Source organism: Stegodyphus dumicola, chromosome 6, assembly GCF_044657685.1.
Source record: "Stegodyphus dumicola isolate Sdum_Otavi_A_Nest chromosome 6, ASM4465768v1".
Classification (NCBI taxonomy): domain Eukaryota; kingdom Metazoa; phylum Arthropoda; class Arachnida; order Araneae; family Eresidae; genus Stegodyphus; species Stegodyphus dumicola.
The window spans coordinates 75,809,214-75,827,154 of record NC_140773.1 but is presented as its reverse complement, the minus strand read 5'-3'; the positions used below and the strand labels follow the sequence as shown (position 1 = coordinate 75,827,154).

The 17,941-nt window shown below is 30.3% G+C and overlaps 1 protein-coding gene and 1 long non-coding RNA gene across 6 annotated transcripts in view; one reads left to right on the top strand and one right to left on the bottom strand.

The window, feature by feature from the left end:
• Positions 1-2,046: 2,046 nt before the first annotated feature.
• Positions 2,047-17,941, top strand: part of Skp2 (S-phase kinase-associated protein 2) — a 91,740-nt gene continuing 75,845 nt past the window's right edge. For 2 of the 3 annotated variants that reach the window (XM_085818547.1, XM_085818546.1), the window contains exons 1-3: positions 2,047-2,181; positions 3,631-3,844; positions 14,392-14,533. In XM_085818547.1, coding sequence (XP_085674673.1) covers positions 2,174-2,181; positions 3,631-3,844; positions 14,392-14,533 — 364 coding nt within the window. In that variant the 5' untranslated portion in view covers positions 2,047-2,173. Of the gene's footprint in view, positions 2,182-2,281; positions 2,587-3,630; positions 3,845-14,391; positions 14,534-17,941 lie in introns of those variants that run through there. The other variant, XM_085818548.1, reaches the window with a different exon arrangement.
• LOC146996783 (uncharacterized) overlaps positions 6,597-17,941 on the bottom strand; it is a 28,140-nt gene continuing 16,795 nt past the window's right edge. For all 3 annotated transcript variants that reach the window (XR_015041666.1, XR_015041665.1, XR_015041667.1), the window contains 2 exons: positions 14,895-15,055; positions 6,597-7,273 (listed from right to left, as the gene is read on the bottom strand). This is a non-coding gene — a long non-coding RNA (uncharacterized LOC146996783). The remainder of the gene's footprint in view (positions 7,274-14,894; positions 15,056-17,941) is intronic.

Below are 17,941 nucleotides of genomic sequence, written 5' to 3'. Positions count from 1 at the left end.
AAATTTATTGAGACTTCTGAGTTCATAATGCATTACATATATATAAAATACTATTAAGATGAGGAAATGTTTAATGCAAATTACTCTTTCCATTACATAATGCATGTAACTAAATATGTGTTTAAATACTACAAAGTATGTATCCTTCTAGCAGGATACATACTAATGAAATTTAGTAATTTTAATGAAATTTTTATATTTATACTGCAGTTAAAAAATGAAATTGCATTTTGTTGAATTTTGAACAATTAAGACTTGAAAGCATTACCATGTCTAACAGCACACAAATTTATCGCATACATATTTATAAAAAGTTATTATTATTTCTAATTCGTACAATTAATACTAAATATATTAAATCTGCTATAAACTAAATATCAGACTGAGGCTACAAATGTCCCAGAACAAATATACTGCAAATATGTTTAGTCTGAGAACTTAGGTCTGTTTAAGCCAGATATTTCTAGCAACTGTGAAGTAAAACTGCTACTCTATAGGCAAATTTAAAGTTCCTCTGAAGTCAGATTACTGTACATAACTATGAATATGATATGAAAGCGCACATTGACTTATTTTATTGCACTACGATATGAAAGCACACATTGCAAGAACGAAAGTACAAGAAAATTCAGAAGTCAAACAACAAAAATCAGCGTTATACCTACAAAATTTTGTAGGTATAACGCTGATTTTTGTTGTTTGACTTCTGAATTGTATTTATTCGGCGTGTTATTGTGTCTTAATTACAAGAAAATGTTTATAGATTACTTGCAATCAATGCACATAAAATAAATACTAAAAAACTATAGAATAAACCATGTTTGTACATCGATGAGTACAGGGAAGCATAACAAAGCAAAAGAAAACAGAAAATAAAGCATTAAATAAATATTTGCAGGTGCAAGACACTTATTTTTACATATATTATCAATATTTTATTCAATTATGTGCTATTTCTAATTTAATACTCTTTGCTTGATAAGGAAATAGCAAACATAATAATATTTTCCTAATACGTATCCCGATCTGCTGCTACGGATAATTCCTTAGCAGGGAAAAAGTATTACGCTGTCCTCTTAGAAGAAGTACGTCATCGGATGACAACCATAACGTGGTCTACCATAATATGCTGTTTCTCCCCGTTTTAGCGTTAAGTCTGTTCTCCGAACCTTATCCCATAAATTCATGTATATCTTGAAATTTTGAATAAAAAAACTCTAGTTTTTGCAGACATGCTTAGGAAAACATCTGATTTAAGTTGATGGTTGATCAAAATTTTATAGATAATTATTTTTATAGGTAATTATTCTAAAACGTTTTCGAAAAATTTGTAAAATTGTTTTAAAAGTAAAAATTTTTAAAATAAATTGTAAAAAAATTGGCGAATTTTATTTACAAAGAACCTAAATTTCGAAATGTGAAAGGAATAAAAAAGAGATATTAATAAATGCATACCAAATTAAATTAACATGGAAAAGCTAAAATTTTCACAGCTAATTTTTTTAAAAACTACGCGTACGATTTTTTACAAAACTTGGCAGTTTGGCATAATTTGAGTCGTAGAATCGAAATATGGAAAAAAAAATTGGCATGCTATTTCAGAAAAAGTCCAATTTTGTGTCAAAATACCTATGTTAGAATAATTGCTATGTGTAAATCTTATATATATTCTAATTCGCGTTTTCCAGACATGCAAACGCAAGTTAAATTTCGACAGTCGGACCCAGTAGAACGGGAGCTATAAAACTGTGCTATGTTTTTTTGTGCAAGGTGTACATCCTATGTTTTATCTGACACACGAATTAAAATGTTATAAAGTATACAATTACTTTATTTAAAGGACAAACAGTTTTCCTGTTAAACCTATGTAATTCAATTTTTTTTAATATAGCTACGAATAAATATTTTGAAAAATTAGGCGAAATACCCCTTTTTTATTATACTGGAGTATTTTCTTGCATAAAATTATTGCGATTTTCAAATTTATAACTATTTTACAATGGATCAAAACTTTTTTTCACCAAACCGTACTCCCTTCACTTCCAATTATTTCATTGCCCGGTCTGGCAATAGGTAACCATCCAGTTCTGGCGGCAGAAATAAAACTTTTGCTAAATTTCCTGTAATAATGAATTTGCAATGATTCTGATTAATTCTTCTTCTTAATTTAAGCATGCTAAGGTATCTGTCTTCACACTTGTTATCCTTTAGTGCGCAGTAAAAAAAAATCAGTCTTATCATTTAATCGAAACGTAATCTCCGATATGAATCGTACTCTTCCTGTTAACTACATAGACCTTCTTTTGAAAAGCGCCTTTAATCTTTAACATTTAGATTTCAGCCTGACTTTTCACAATTAGATTTAACTCCTTCAACCTTGAAAAGTCGTGTTTTTGCAAAAGATTTATAATAGGCTATGAGAACTTGATCTCTTTCGTAAGCTGTCGTATAAATAAGTCTTTCGCGCCAACGGGAAGAGAGCTATCTAAAATTAGCAGAAATAAATTTGTTGTTATTTTTAATTTCCTACTGTAATTATGATCTAAATTTTTCTTTCAAATTTCACCGATTGCTCTTGTGGTTAAGGTAAACTACAATCTTTGGATATATATATATGTATTTAATTCTTGAGCGGTGAAATTTCCAGAATTTATATTATGCTTTTTTATTTAGCATTCATTAGCCTTTTGCAATTTCTGACATTTTTATGCTGATTTTTTATTTTCTATTCCCCATTCTCTTTGTTTGATGCTTGAAGCATTTTTTTTTCTCACTTAAATTATATTTTCTGATTATTCTAAGATTTTGTTTTTTAAATAAATCCAATAATCGTTCTCTTGCAGTATTATGAATGAGTATTATTTAACTAACATGATATTTTCATATGTTTTGCATTGTATTTTCTGTGCTGCATGTAGATTTCAGTTGTACATTGAGTTTTTATCATGTGGTTTTCTTTTATTATTAACCGAAATGTTTGTATGTTATTATTATTATTATTATTTTTTTTACTTTCCAGTTACTGTAGTGAATGTAATAAGGTACATTTCACAGACAGAAAAATTTCATTATTGACTGCTTGTAAATTTCCTTCGTAAATGTACTTTTTATTCTTCACCTGCTGTTATCTAATTATCATTTATATTTTGCTATCTTTCCGTAATTTTTGTTTGTTTTGCATTTGCTTGCTTTGGCATTCTATATTATGATCTAAAACTTTGGATTTAAGTTAAGTGTATTATTTTCTTTTTACAAATATTAATAATTTTGGAAGCAATTTTTGCTATTAAAGAGTTTATCCTTCATGAATTAATCATACCTTATTTTGGTAAATCTAATAAGAAAGAGAACCTTTTTTTTAAAAAAAAAATAATAACTAGAATAATATTTTCAGCATAGAATTTTAAACTGATATTAAATAAAAATAATTTATAAATTTAGAATTTTATCTTTTCTGCTTGCTATGGCTGTAAATGAAGTATAAGACAGTTATTTAAAATGATCTGAAATGAATGAGAATATTTAGTGTTAATAAATTCAGTCACTTAGTTCCAACCAATGTTTTTATACGATTTGTTCCTTTTAAGCAAATAGTTTGTGAAAAACTAATAATGAAGTTAAATTATTTAGGTCACAAAAACAAAATAAGCCTCAAAAAATGGCAAGAACACTTTCTAAAGAAATCTATTCAGAAAAGATGTATACTAAAGAAGAAGATATTTTAGATGAACCATTAGCTTTACGCATCATGAGAGAAATGGAAGTAGTACCTCTGGAGGATACTCTTTCTTCTGACGAATCTCTCTTACCAAGTGTACGTGTTCCACCCAAAAAATTAAGAAAGGTAGTTTTATTTTTATTTATAGTATTTTTGTTAAAGGATTCTTTTTTATGCTCATAAAATTGTTGGTTCATGAGATTGTAGTAGAAACTGCAAAAAGTATAAATGTATGGTTCTTACGTGATGCTGATGATAGAGTTTTCAAATTAAATAAGAAATTTATGGTAGCTAACTTCAAATATGTTTTCTATTAAATCTCAAAGAAGTATTTTTTTAACATTAAAGTTCTTGTGTGTGAAAAATATAACTGTAACAGTCATAAATATTACTTTAAATATGAATGTATATTATTTTTCAGATATATTGATTTTTAATCATCAGACCTTAATCAGATATCCAAACTTATATATACATGCATGATTTGTGATAAAAAAGATTAAACTGAACTCGGAAATGATTAAAGTGTATATTTTTAGAAATAATGAGTTTCATATATTTTTGTAAATAAAAGAAGTAAGAGTTACTAATGCTTCAGTCTTATTGTAATATTAATATTTTGTTATTAAATAGCAAAGTGTTTTGCAATTCTTAAGTCATTTTTAGCTTACATTGTATCTTACTCACCTAAGTAGGGGCAGGGGGAAGAGAAATTAAGGCAGAAATATTTTAGAGTAGTTCTCCAAAATTTAGAAATTTATCTCTTTCATGCATTTGTGAGAAAAAATTTAAACAGTTGATAAGCTTCAGCAATTGTGTCAATAAACAATTCATTTAGCCTCATTTAAAATGCTTGGTATGTTTTGCAGATAGCTATTATAACATTCGAAGGTAGTCAAATTCTTCTTTGCATGAATTGCTTTGTTCTGATGAGAGATATGCCAGTGACCTGGTTCAAAGTAACCCCTCTCGCACACACCATTCCATTTTTAAGAAATCTTTTAATATGCTAATATTTAAAAACCATATTTGGTTGATCTTTACATTATGGTAACCTGGCGAAAATTTGGCGACCAACTCTCCTACAGCAACCCTCTATTTTTTTTTTCCCGCCGCCATTTTGTCTTCACAAAGTAAAGACATGTTTCTTTTCTTTTTATCTACTGAACACTTCTTCCAACAATCTACTAGCTGAATTACACTTATGCTAGAAATTTTATCTAACAAAACTGCTTAATCATGACAAATATTCACTGCAAAATTGGGAAAAAGTGCACAATACCATACTCCTTATGCGTTTTTCAAAATAACACATACACATAAACCATGTACACACCAACTTACTTTTACTTAAAAAAAATCCCAGAATTACACAAAAATGGCATTGCACACACTCTTCACTATATCCATGTGCACTGCTTTTTTCTCATAAATTAGAAAAATTTCACGAAAATACATGACAATTTTCTGAATCTTTAAACCCGGTAAAAAGAACATATATGAAATTACCTGATCGCGAAAAAATTTATACCCTTTCCAAATATGAACATTTCCACATATAAAATATCCAAAAACTTTTACCTCTAAATCATCTATTATATTATACACGTCACCAACGAATTCATACCGCAAGCATTACAAATACTTAGTATCAAATATTTAAATTATTTCCATGCACGTTTACTTCAACTTAAACGTATACCAAATTCCTACAAACATAAAATTCACAAAATAACTATTATTTAATTAAAGTATCACTAAACCATGTACACGTCGACTTATTTTTACTTAAAAAAACATCCCAGAATGGCACAAAAATGGCATTGCTCACACTCTTCACTATATCCATGTACACTGCTTTTTTCTCATAAATTAGAAAAATTTCATGAAAATGCATAACAATTTTCTGAATCTTTAAACCCGGTAAAAAGAACATGTGTGAAATTACCTGATCGCAAAAAAGTATATACTTTTTCCAAATATGAACATTTCCCCGTATAAAATAAATAAAATATCCAAAAACTTTTACCTCTACATTATCTATTATATTACAAGCGTCACTAACTAATTCATATCGCAAACATTACAAATGGTTACAAATACTTAGTGTCAAATATTTAAATTATTTCCATGCACGTTTACGCAAATTACTTTATTTGCACCTTACATTTAGAACAATGCATAAAAATAATATCCTCAAATAATTAAAAATACTAACTTACTTATTCTTCTTCAGAATCTTGATTACGTGTCCGATAAACTTTTCTTATTTCTGTTTCAGGATCTTTAAAATCATACTTATAGTTCACACCAAGGTACCAGGTAAAATAAATAACTTAATAAAACATCTTTACTTCTATCTCGCACAACCTTAAAGAAACATTTATTACTACCCCTTTCAATCCCACTGAATACCCATTTCGAATTCACTTTAGTTAGGGCCATGGGATCCAAAAATTAACAAACACTGTTTCACACAAAACAGAATAAAGCCAAATACAAAATTTCCAGATTTTTTCCCGATTTCCCCCCTTTTCCGATTAAAGAACCGTAATTCGTCCATTAATATCACATGACATATCCCATGATCTCTCATTTCCCTCACACAAAATAATGCGTAATCGGAACTGAGTACTGCTCACATTATTACCAAAGTCCCAGGTAGTAACCTTTATCGCCTCCAAAAATGTCGCCAAACTACCAGTTACCATATTCTAAAGATCAGCCCCATATTTACTCACATTTTAACCCCCCACAGTTTTCTTGCTAATTTTATATGAAAACCAAAAGAGAAGAATTAAGTGAATACTTAATTTCTGAAGGTTACAGTTACAGAAAGAACATAACAAATGTAAAGTATCTGTTGGTAAACTAAAAGTAACTATCACAATATTATTTATTTAAATAAAAACTACATTACAATAAGATTACATAGTAATATTAACATTACTCCTGTATCTTGAACCTTGTCTACTTTGTATGCCTCAAAACATTTAATGCTGGCTGCTGTGTCTGTCATCTCTACAACATGTAAGTTGTCATTGTTCTTGTTATCTTCATTACCATCCATTTCTCTTTTTCTGCTTGCACTGATTTTCAGAGATATCATAAGCATTAAATATCCTGGTTTTCTTAAAGCTCTTCACTATTGTCTCACCAGTCATACTCCATGCAGTCAAAATCCACAAGAAAATCAATTAAGAAAACCAAAAACAATCATTACATGAATGAATTCATTTTAAAATTTATAGAAGCACATTTTCTTGAACTCCTTAAGGGAACGGAAAATTACACGACTTCATAAAAATTTTTCAGAACCCTGCACTAAATTAAAAAAATGCATGAATAAATATGATAATAGATTTATCATGAATATTATGACAAAATCAGGCATCTCAGATAACAGATATGATGCTGATGTTACATTTACAGTGCCTTAACATTCATCAGTGCATTGTTTTTATTCATTGAATTTATTACTGTGGCTTGGATTTAAGCTTAACATAAATTTACTTCCAAAGAAGTGATGTACAGTGCCCAGGAATGAAGAATGTTCTGCAATATATACAAAAACAGTATGAGATTGTATGAAAAATATTTTAGTATTCAGAATTTTTAAAATGTAAATAAAATAATAATAATAAACCTAAGTAGCTGTAACTAGATGGGAAAAGAATTTTATCTGAAATGTCAATGCATTCCAAAATACCTGTATGACATTCCATAGGCAAAGTTTGTTCTTTGGTACTGGAAATTCTTGACAATCATTCTTGACAAATGGATGCATTGACATGATTTCAGGTACACATTTCTTTATTTCTTACTTTGTATGTTTGAAGGATATTTTGAAATTTATTGGTCTTGAATTTCACTTTTTTTGGGGAGTCTTTGTGTAAAATAGATTCTAAATGTCTTACTTTTAGTTTTATACTGATCAATTTTCAGCAACATATTGTGCGAAAATACTTTGAATAACTTCTTTTTTAAATAAAAAAAAGGTACTACTCTTATATGTGCCCTCAGATCGCCAAATGCAGTGATATGTGTTTTGCGCATGGTTTTGGCAAGCTTGCGTGTTCTGCGATGGTTTTGGGGATAATGTTGGTTTCTAAGGCAACCCTTTTTATGTGGAAACTTGGATTTCAGTTGCTAGTTGGTTCATGTGATGTGTGGTATTTAAGTGATTTATGACTGATTTATGTTAGCTGGACTTTGTATACTGTGGGTCTCGGAAGATAGGAGTGAAAGATAAAGTGGTGGAAGTTGATGAGTCAAAGTTCGGCAAAAGGAAATATCATCGTGGCCATCCTATTGAGGGGCAGTGGGTATTTGGAGGTGTGGAAAGAGGGTCTGGGATATTATTTATGGTGGTTATGCATGATAGAAGTAAGGAAACTCCGATGCAGTATATTAAAGAGTAGATTGAGCCTGGTACAACTATTTTTTCATATGGCTGGAAATCTTACAAGGATTTAAGAAGAGAAGGTTTTGAACATTTATTTGTGAAAGATAGTATCAATTTTGTGGATAGGGAGTCTGGCTGTCATATAAATGCAATAGTGATTACGTGGCGGCATAAAATTGGTATTTCTGCTGTTCGAAGAAGCATTCATTCATTCATGGTAAGTGCATTTTATTTTATTTTTGTTCTTATTTTGTAGAATGTTATGTTCATTGTTTTTTTAGTATGAATTTCTGTCATTATTTTTTTGTTTTGTTTTAATTGTTTGAAATTTATTTTAGTTATTTTAGTTTATTTTGTTGATTAGTGTGCAATGCCTAGATTGTGCGATTCATAGATGTTTTTTAAAGTTGAAACAGAACGCTGTGTACACGGTATTCTTGAAATTTATTGTTGTTATGTTAATTTATTAAAGCAAGGTGTGCATAGCTCGTAGATTCCTTCGCTTACTAGATTGTGCAATTCATAGATTTTTTTTAAAGTTAAATGCTGTGTACATGGTATTCTTTGAAATTTATTGTTGTTATGTTAATTTATTTAAGCTAGGTGTGCGTAATTCGTAGATTCCTTCACTGCATAAATTGTACAATTCTGTGATGTTTTTCCAAGTTAAAACATATCGCTGCGCACATGGATTCTTATGAAATATTTTGGTTAGAAACTTTTAAGTTTCTGCTATCTAAATTTTTTGTTTTTGTTTCAGATTTTTAGCTTAAATTGTGCGTTCAAAATGTGGTTCTTGCACATACGAAAATCACATTTTTTTCAGACATTTTAGGCTTAAAGTTTGAAATGTAGACAAAAAATTTAGGTAGTAATATGCCGGCGTGAAGTTTCTAGCCAACCAAGGGTATATATGAGAGTAGTTCAAAAAAAAAAAAAAAAAAAAGTGAATATCTATATATATGTGTGTATGTATATATGTATATATATATATACTAATAGTACCGGAAACTTAAGAAGAATTTTGATAATATTTTTACCAATCTACTTAAGACTGTTCGTAAAGTAGTTTTTAAACAAGTTAAAGAAGACAAAAACTTCTGCTGGATTATTTACGACAACTTGAAAATCATTGAAGAAGTTAAAAATCTTAAAATTTACAATATTAACTGCTATGACTTTGAAAGCCTCTACATGCTGCCACTCCAAGACATCTATGAAAGTCTTATAGAAAAGTCAGAATTTTTCCCTGAAGTACTTATTATACTGGATTAACAAAAATGGAAAGAATTTCTACATTTTTCTCTGTACAATAACTATATTAAACATTCAAACTTTACATGTAAACACAAGGAATTCCAGTGGGAAGTTCATATTCCGCTCATATTTGTAACCTATTTCTATTTTCTAAAGAATTTAAATTCCTTTAAAGCCTTTCTGATAATGATTTCAGTAAATTTGAACACACTGATGACATTATTACTTTCAACAATTTTAATCTGTTTGAAAACAGCAACATCTACCCAACTAAATAAGACCAATAAAAACCAAACAGAAATAGTTTATCTTGTTCTAAGTATTCATAAACTAAAGGAAATTAAACTTTTTGATAAACGTAAAGATTTTAATTTTTTTATTAATTGGAGCTAATGTATCTAAAAAAGATATTGCAAATACTATTTTTAGCCAAATTAGTAGAATTAAAAAAGTTTGCACTGAAATAGAAACACACACACACGCACACACATACAAAAAAAGAAATTCTAATTCTCATCACAATTTTAAAAGCAAATGAAAACCCTTTAAAATTCATTAATAGTATATTAAAGAAATCTGGAGTAGTATACACCCTATACTACTTTTTAAAAGTATGAATTTTTTATCTGAAAGCTCCAAAAGAGTAAGATGTTTTAAAAGGTATATATATATATATATATATATATTTAAATGACTATTCTATTACTAACCATGACCTTATATACAGTACAAAGTCTGTAATCCGGACTCGTCAGGACTTCGGTGATTCCGCATTAGAGGTTTTTCCGGATTATAGATCATCAATTTAAATCTCGTAAGATGGCATGCAGAAATTATATAATTAAAAATATGAAACCGTAATTTATGAAATAAAGAGCAATTATGATCTAAAGGGTATCAAAATTTACAAAAAAAAAAAAAAAAGCTTAATATTTATTTGTTTACTTTAGCAAACATTTCTATCAATGTAAGTTGTTTAAGTTGCTTCGTTTTTTTGTGCTTATACTTTCTCTTTAATTCTATAAACAGACATAATTCCTTGTTCAGTTACAAAGTTCCACTGTTTAAGTCCTGTAATTGCTGTATCGAGAATACCAACTAACTTGTCGATCGAAATTTTTTTGTTTTCAATAACGTTCTCTGTTACTATCTTTACTATTGGAAGCGCCCATGGGTAAATGCTTTACTGGCTTTACGCGCATGCATAAACGCATTACGTGCATGTGTAAGTTTGTGGCTTTAGGGTCCGGATTATAGATAATTTCGGGTCCAGATTAGAGACTTTGTATTCAAAGTTGTATATTCAAATACAATTTCTTTGAATACAAAATACATAAAAAAAAAAAAAAAAAAAAAAAAAAAGAACAAATTCAATTCTTTGAATATACAAATATTTGTATATTCAAAGTTGTCATGAGAAGCCCATGACTTTTCTAACATAGTTCCTTTGCTTCCTTTTTCAATTTTTTTTCCTGTAATTTTAAATTACAAAATTTGAAAACTAAAATTCAACTTTATAGATTTTTTTACTCATATCTACAAAACAATTATTAAAAACTATTTGATCACTTTTTGGACTACTTTTTGAGTCTTTTTTTTAAGGATTAATTGATTTTAAAATTTAATTAAAGTTTCACGCTAAATAATATACTGGTTATCATAAATTAAGGAAAAATCACAAAAATCACGATTACTGAAAAAGTTACATGTAGAATTTTATGAAACTTACCTACAATATACAACACATAGTAAGGTATCAAATAACATAAAAAGAAATTACCAGACAATTATAGTAGTATAGAAATTAGCACTTGTATAAAATGAACAAATCGAAGATGTCTGTTTGCTATAGTAAACGTACCTTCAATATGGAATATAATCGCCTCTAGAAGCAATACAGCACATTCAGCGATGTGTGATGCTTTCAATTATGCGGTCTATCAGTTCCATAGGAAGCGAGAGCCATTGCTCTTGCAAAGCAGTTGCAAGCGCGGCAAGGGTCTAAGGGGGCGGTCTAATTACGAATTTCAATTTCTGGTCTTTGTGAAATATTTGGTTTTAAATTTCTTACTTTATGTCTTTAAATGATAATTTTTCTGCAGCAATAATGCATGAAAATACTAAACATGTTTATATTTTGTTTTCAAAAGAATTATTTTGTAATTATATATATATAAGTAAAGGCATAAGGTAAGAAATTTAAGCATAATGCATGAAAATACTAGACATGTTTATATTTTGTTTTCAAAAGAATTGTTTTGTAATTATATATATAAGTAAAGGCATAAAGTAAGCAATTTAGAACCAATTTTTCACAAAGACCAAAAATTGAAACTCATAAGTAATAAATTTCAAATAATCCTATAAAAGGAATTTAATAAATGTTAAAAACGAAACACTTCAAACAAGCAATACTCCAATTAAAAAAATCAATGAAATTTAAAGAAAAAAGAACATAATAGAAGAGGAATTCAATCAACTTCAATGCTACTTCATCAGGAGGAGGACCACTGAAATCTCTCCTACACAAAAATCCCTGCTTTTCTGTATCTAGATTTAGTCGGTGAACCATTTCAATGTGTTTTAATTAAAATAGTTCACCCAAAAATTCTGGATCCTCCCCAAAGCAAGGAAAAAACAAAGTAAATTCTTATTAATTCCTACTTTATATATATATATATATATGTGTACACACACATACATGTAGAAATTTTTGAGAAGTTTTGAGTACTTATGAACATTTTTAGAACAATGCCCAAATATGCACTAGAGAGCCTAATAATATTATTAAAAATTCAAACAATAAGTAGAAATAATGTAGCCCAAAAATTTTCATACAGAGTATGAAAGCTATACAAATATTTATAAATATCATTTCATGTGTTATAGTCTATTTTATAAGATTGTAAGGATCTTAAGTTTTACTAACGTTTATTTTATTTTAAATCTTTACTATCACCTCTTATTTTCTACTTCCGGCCAGAATTATAAGCATTAAAGTATTTATGCAAAGTTTGTCTGGCGAACGCCAAGTATTTAAGTTGTGGCTTTTTGCCAAGCGAGAGAGAGGAAGCAGTTAGTCGAAGCAGGCCGCTTACCTTAGAAGTTTACTCAGTTGCTGGTTGCCTTCCGGGCTAGAGGTTTTAATCCTCTTGATAATTTTTAAACGTATTGTAGTGTTCACAGTTCTCTGTACTACATACGGCTTCTTGTTAATATAAGGCAAATCTTCCACGTTTATTATTTTAAAGTTAAATTAGAGTTTAGTTCTATTTTTATATTTTTACGTTAGACCCCAAGTAGCGGGTCTGTGTATTCCGAAGTACGGAAGTTATTGTAAATAGAGAAAAATAAAGGGTTTTGTATACCCTTCTTGTGTATCCTGTCTACTTCCCACAGTTTTGAACATAGCTTTAGTAAGCTTTCTGTTCCGAGTCAGGTCCTTGCATGTTCCCGAAGAAGGTAAGACGGAACATTGAACCTGATAAGATGAACATTTCTTTCTTGGCATTTATCAATGATTACACTTCACATTAATTATTCTACAGAGCATAAAATAAAGTGATAAAATTGCTGAATATAAGGAACTTTTTGACTTTAAAAATCCTGAGTAACATGTTGTTGCAACTTGTCTAAATTTAGAAAGTTCTACAGGTCTTTTTTTCTGGTCTTTTATAGAGTTTTTGTTTGTATACTGTTGTCAAGAGCATTTTTTTATTATAAATAAATGCACTTCTTCATTTGCACTACAGGCCAAGGCTGTCTCAACAAGTTCTTCCGATGGATCCGATCGGTCGCTACGGTCCTCCAACAACTGATTTTTAAAGTCTTGAGATCTATCTGCCTCCACACAGTATATCTAGTATCTTGTGTGGGATTTTCCTCTTTTCCTGGTACCCTCTACACTTGCAAAGGTTTTTTTTTTTTTAACAGTGTTCAAGTTGTTGCATCTAAAAATATGTCCAAGCCACCTGATACGATAAGATTTAATGACTCGGACAATATTAAGTTATAAGGTATTTCTCCCGCCTTCCTAGCGTGCTTTCGTGGTGTAGTGGTCAGCACACTGGGCCGGTATTCCAGAGATCCGTAGTTCGATTCCTGGCAAAGATGTTGCTAATTTTTCACTTTTCCTGCTTCCAAAAATATACCTAATGTCTCTACAAGGTTGTTTGTATCTTCTATAAATTTCATGGTTAAACAAAATTCTCCATTTGTTATTTTCTCTATCTGGGCTTTTCTGAGTATTTTTCTTTCAAAGATTAAAAGTCTTCATCTTTTTATGTTAATGGCCAGCATTCACTACTATACGGTAAGATAGTCTAATAAGAGTTGTTATAAATATTTATTTTTATAATAAATATTTATACAACTCTTATTAGACTATCTTATCATACAGTATGGTATAGTTTAATAATTTAGACATTAAAAAATTCTTCAAAGCATGATAACATGTATTACTTCAGGATTACGGACTCTGAAAAGTTCGATCTTTTCCCAGATATAATAATATAATTCAAATATGAAGGGGAAAGGTAATTTAGTTCATTGGAACAAAGATCTTTGTGCATCATGAAAAATTATTTTTAAAAAAATGAAGCTAGAGTTGAGTCCTTACATGCTAAAACTGGAACTTAAGTATTAGTTTTAGCCCTAACTGATCCATGTTTGATCCTAACTGATCCATGTTGGCCATGTTTGATCAGTTAGTGCCATGTTTAGATTGCCATGTTTGTCTTCCTCAGTTAGTTAGACAAATATGGCCCTAACTGATCAAAAATTACAGTAGCATAAAAAATTTCAACTGCTAAGTTTTTTTTTTTTTTTTTTTTTTTTTTTTTTTTTTTTTTTTGGTTGATTGAATTTGAGTAAAACTTAGCAACTATTGTTGTACAACAAAGCTTCATTATTATTACAGCATTAAAAATGATCTTTGTTTGTATTACTGTGTATTATTATAATTGTTTTCTTTTAATCAGTCAATATAAAAGATTATTATTATTTTTTTTAGACTTTGAAAGTTAAAAAGAAATCTGTAAATCTGTCTTCTGGAAGGTCTCAACCACAAACTTCTGTAAGGCCTCATCTGATAGAACTTTCAGATGATATTGTTTTGTTTAGAAAATTGAATCTTTCACAGCCATCAGGAGAAGGTATTTTTATCATTTTTTTACTAGGTACTGAGTTTTGAAACTAGATTTCTTGTAACTGTGGGATTAATAATCAAAAGGAAGACAAACATGGCAATCTAAAATTTTGTAAAGAACTAACTACTGATTTTGAGATGAATCAGACCCAAGTCCTTATTTTTCATTAGGAAAAGAAGAGAGACCTGTGTCTGATCCCCTTGAAACTAGTTTTATTCAACATCTGTGGCAAAGTAAGAGTAATTAATAAGTTTCAGTTTGAAATTTAAAATGTATGGGCTACGTATTAATATAGTTTTCAGTTTATTGAAAAATTTATATATAATAAAATTGGCTTTGCATACACAAATAAAAAGGGGGCAGATACCTTGGACTGGCTGTGAGCTGACTTTGGTGCCTGCATTTTGTTCAAATGACTTCATTGTGTTCTGGGAGACACGATAATATGGAAAATTAAGACTAAGAGCACTGTCCATCCCACGTCACAGGAAGAATCCATCTTATAGCCCTAGAAGGGCAGCACCTGTTCTAAAAACAAAAAAGAGGGCATCCATCAGCCCAGCTGTACCATAATTCGGTGAGCTTAAATTTTAATGTTAATCTAAAATGTAAAAAATTTTAAACAAAATTTAATCTAAAACTAAGTTTAAGCATAATATACATATGTAATAATAAATTGGTATGAAGAGAGAATTTAATAGTAACATTCACAAATTTTTTTGGCTGGATAGCATGGATGGTGATAGCAGATAGCTTGACTTTGTGGCATAGTAGATAATTGGAACTCTTTTGAAGAATCACAAAATTATTTGATAATTTGACATCTCATTATTACTCATTGATTCTTATCAACATATCTGATTGCATAGCCCAACACAATGGAGTAATTTAAATGATGCAGTTACATTTTTTAAATAACAGAGAAATATGGTTTAATGAAGAGGTGTGATTTATCAGGACAGTGCAAGCGACAAAAGAGCAATATATGATAGTTGCAGTAGTATTTACAGGGTTGCCATGCTACCGGGAAAACCAGAAAAAGTCTGGGAGTTGACCAGAAAATTTAGGGACTTTAAATATTTTAGTCAAAATCTGGAAAAGTCAGGGAATTTCATACAGCGATCCCGCCAAAAAAAGCAAGTTTTATGTTGACGTTGGAAGCGATCACTTTCTTGGCGAATTGTGTATCACATGAGCGTCATTCGGGCAGCTGGCATAGAGCAATTTTCGCAACTCCAATTAGATTGTCTTTTAGAAAAGCAAAGCAAGTTTCCAGCAACTTTTGGTTTCCAGTAACCTCGAGAATCGCATGTGCAGTGCATGTTGAACCAAAGAAAGTACTTATTCTTGTATAAAACAAAATGGGTTTAATCCTAGTATACTGTACATTGGAGGTTTGAATCAAAGAATATGTATTGTAAAGAAGGAAAAACCTCTCTGCAACAGGCGTGGCTCCGTTCCAACATTGAGGAAAACAGCTGTGCATACGTGAAATATCTGTTGCCAAAGCTCGAAGCCGGTGTCGAAGTTCCAAGGTCACATTATCAAGAGTTCATAAAATGAATATCATTTAAAATTTCTTTAAACTTTAACCCGCGAGAACATGCACCCATTTTTGAGCACGAAAACTCGAGCCAGGTATCTCATACCCCAGTTCATTTCTACTATTGAAATATCAATTAATACTGTTTATAAGCAAACCTTATGTAATTAAATATTACAAAATAATACATTAAAGAATTTTAGTGAATTTAATTATGCATACATACATGTTTAAAGAAAATTTTGACAAACTACATACTGATGTTCAACACAGATTTATTTCATATTTTTGGCTCATAAATCTTGATTTTCTGTCCTTATTTCATGGACAAAATGCACATTGTTTATAATTTGCTTTGAGATTTTATACCAGGCGGTTCACTATTATCAATTTCCAGTTCCTTAGAAGTGCTTCGAAGTTTCAGGCTTACGGTTTCTGTATTGTTCTGAAAGAATGAGTTCCAGTGTTTTAAAAAAGAAACATCTTCTTCTGAACTGTGCGGGATGTTTGTGGACATCAACAAATCCTGACCTTAATAACAGTCTCATTCAACATGTAAAATAAAATAACCATTGGCCAGCGATTTCATATCCTCGCTGTAGTGTATGCTGGGGCCATTTCGTCGACAACGCCCACAGCTCCTTTCGTTAGATTATAAAGCATGATGATATTAGATTTTTGTTTCAATTCCATTGTGATTTCGTGTATTTTGTCATCAGTATGAATTGTGGATAATATAACTACATTGATGTTCTTTTTTGCAGAATACGAAGCAATTGTTTTTTCTTTTTGAAATCCTAACCAGAAGAGCGCTGCTCTTTTTTCTCCAAAAATCCAGGTGGTATTTCTCTTTTATTTTGTCTAAATTTTTCAACCACTGTAAGTTTATTTTTCAAAAGTCCTTGCCCTAGCTGGTATTCCGTATACCAATTGTCAGTTGTCAAGTTGCGTCTAAAATTAAAAAGCTGTGTTATCAACTGCATCACAATGGATTTCGAGCTACAGTCTATTTTGAATGGTCCATTGAGTTGTTGACCGGCATAAACCTCCATATTCCAGGTATAAAATACTCTAGAATCTACTAGTGCAAATATCTTGATGCTATACTTAGGCTTTTGGGGCATATATACTGCCTGAATCCACACCACAGAAAACATTCCATGCATCTACGGGAGAAGCAACATCTCTTGAATAAGCTGTATTACCTGGAAGCTTGCTAATTATATCCCTTGAAGGCTTCCTAACATTTTGCCAGTATTTTTTCTTCTGCCATTTTGTAACTTTATCTTTACCAATATAAAAATTGGTTGTTGACAGTGAACTTTCATCTTCTGTTTCTATCTCAATTTCGTAATTGGGTAAGAATTGTAATTGCTACAGTATTCAGTCCTCCTTCAGAGGCAACTCTATCATCAGATATAGGTTCATCATCACTAGAAACAGTCTTGATAAGGTGTTGAAAATATTTATTTTCTTTATTGTAATTCAAATAGTGCGTCATAATTCACTAAGCTGACAGAAAAAAGGAAAGATCTGACCGACACGAGGACTAGCATGGGTAGTCCTCGCGTCAGTCAGATTCTCGTTGCCAGGTTCCGTTGCCAAATCCCTTGGTAAATTTTCCCTCCACTTTCTAGCAGCATATTATGCTGCTTTCTAGCAGCATTACGTCTGTGAAACCTTTTCTTTTTTATATAGATGTTCTTTGGTTAGAATAACCTCCACGTGCGGTACACATGGGATTTGGCAATATTATGATGAGCAGTAAACGGGTGAATTTGGTGCTGGTGACATTTTTCAGAATCGGGCCAAGGCCTTACCGTATACTAGGATTTTACGGCAAATTTTTTTTTTTTATCAAATGCCTTATT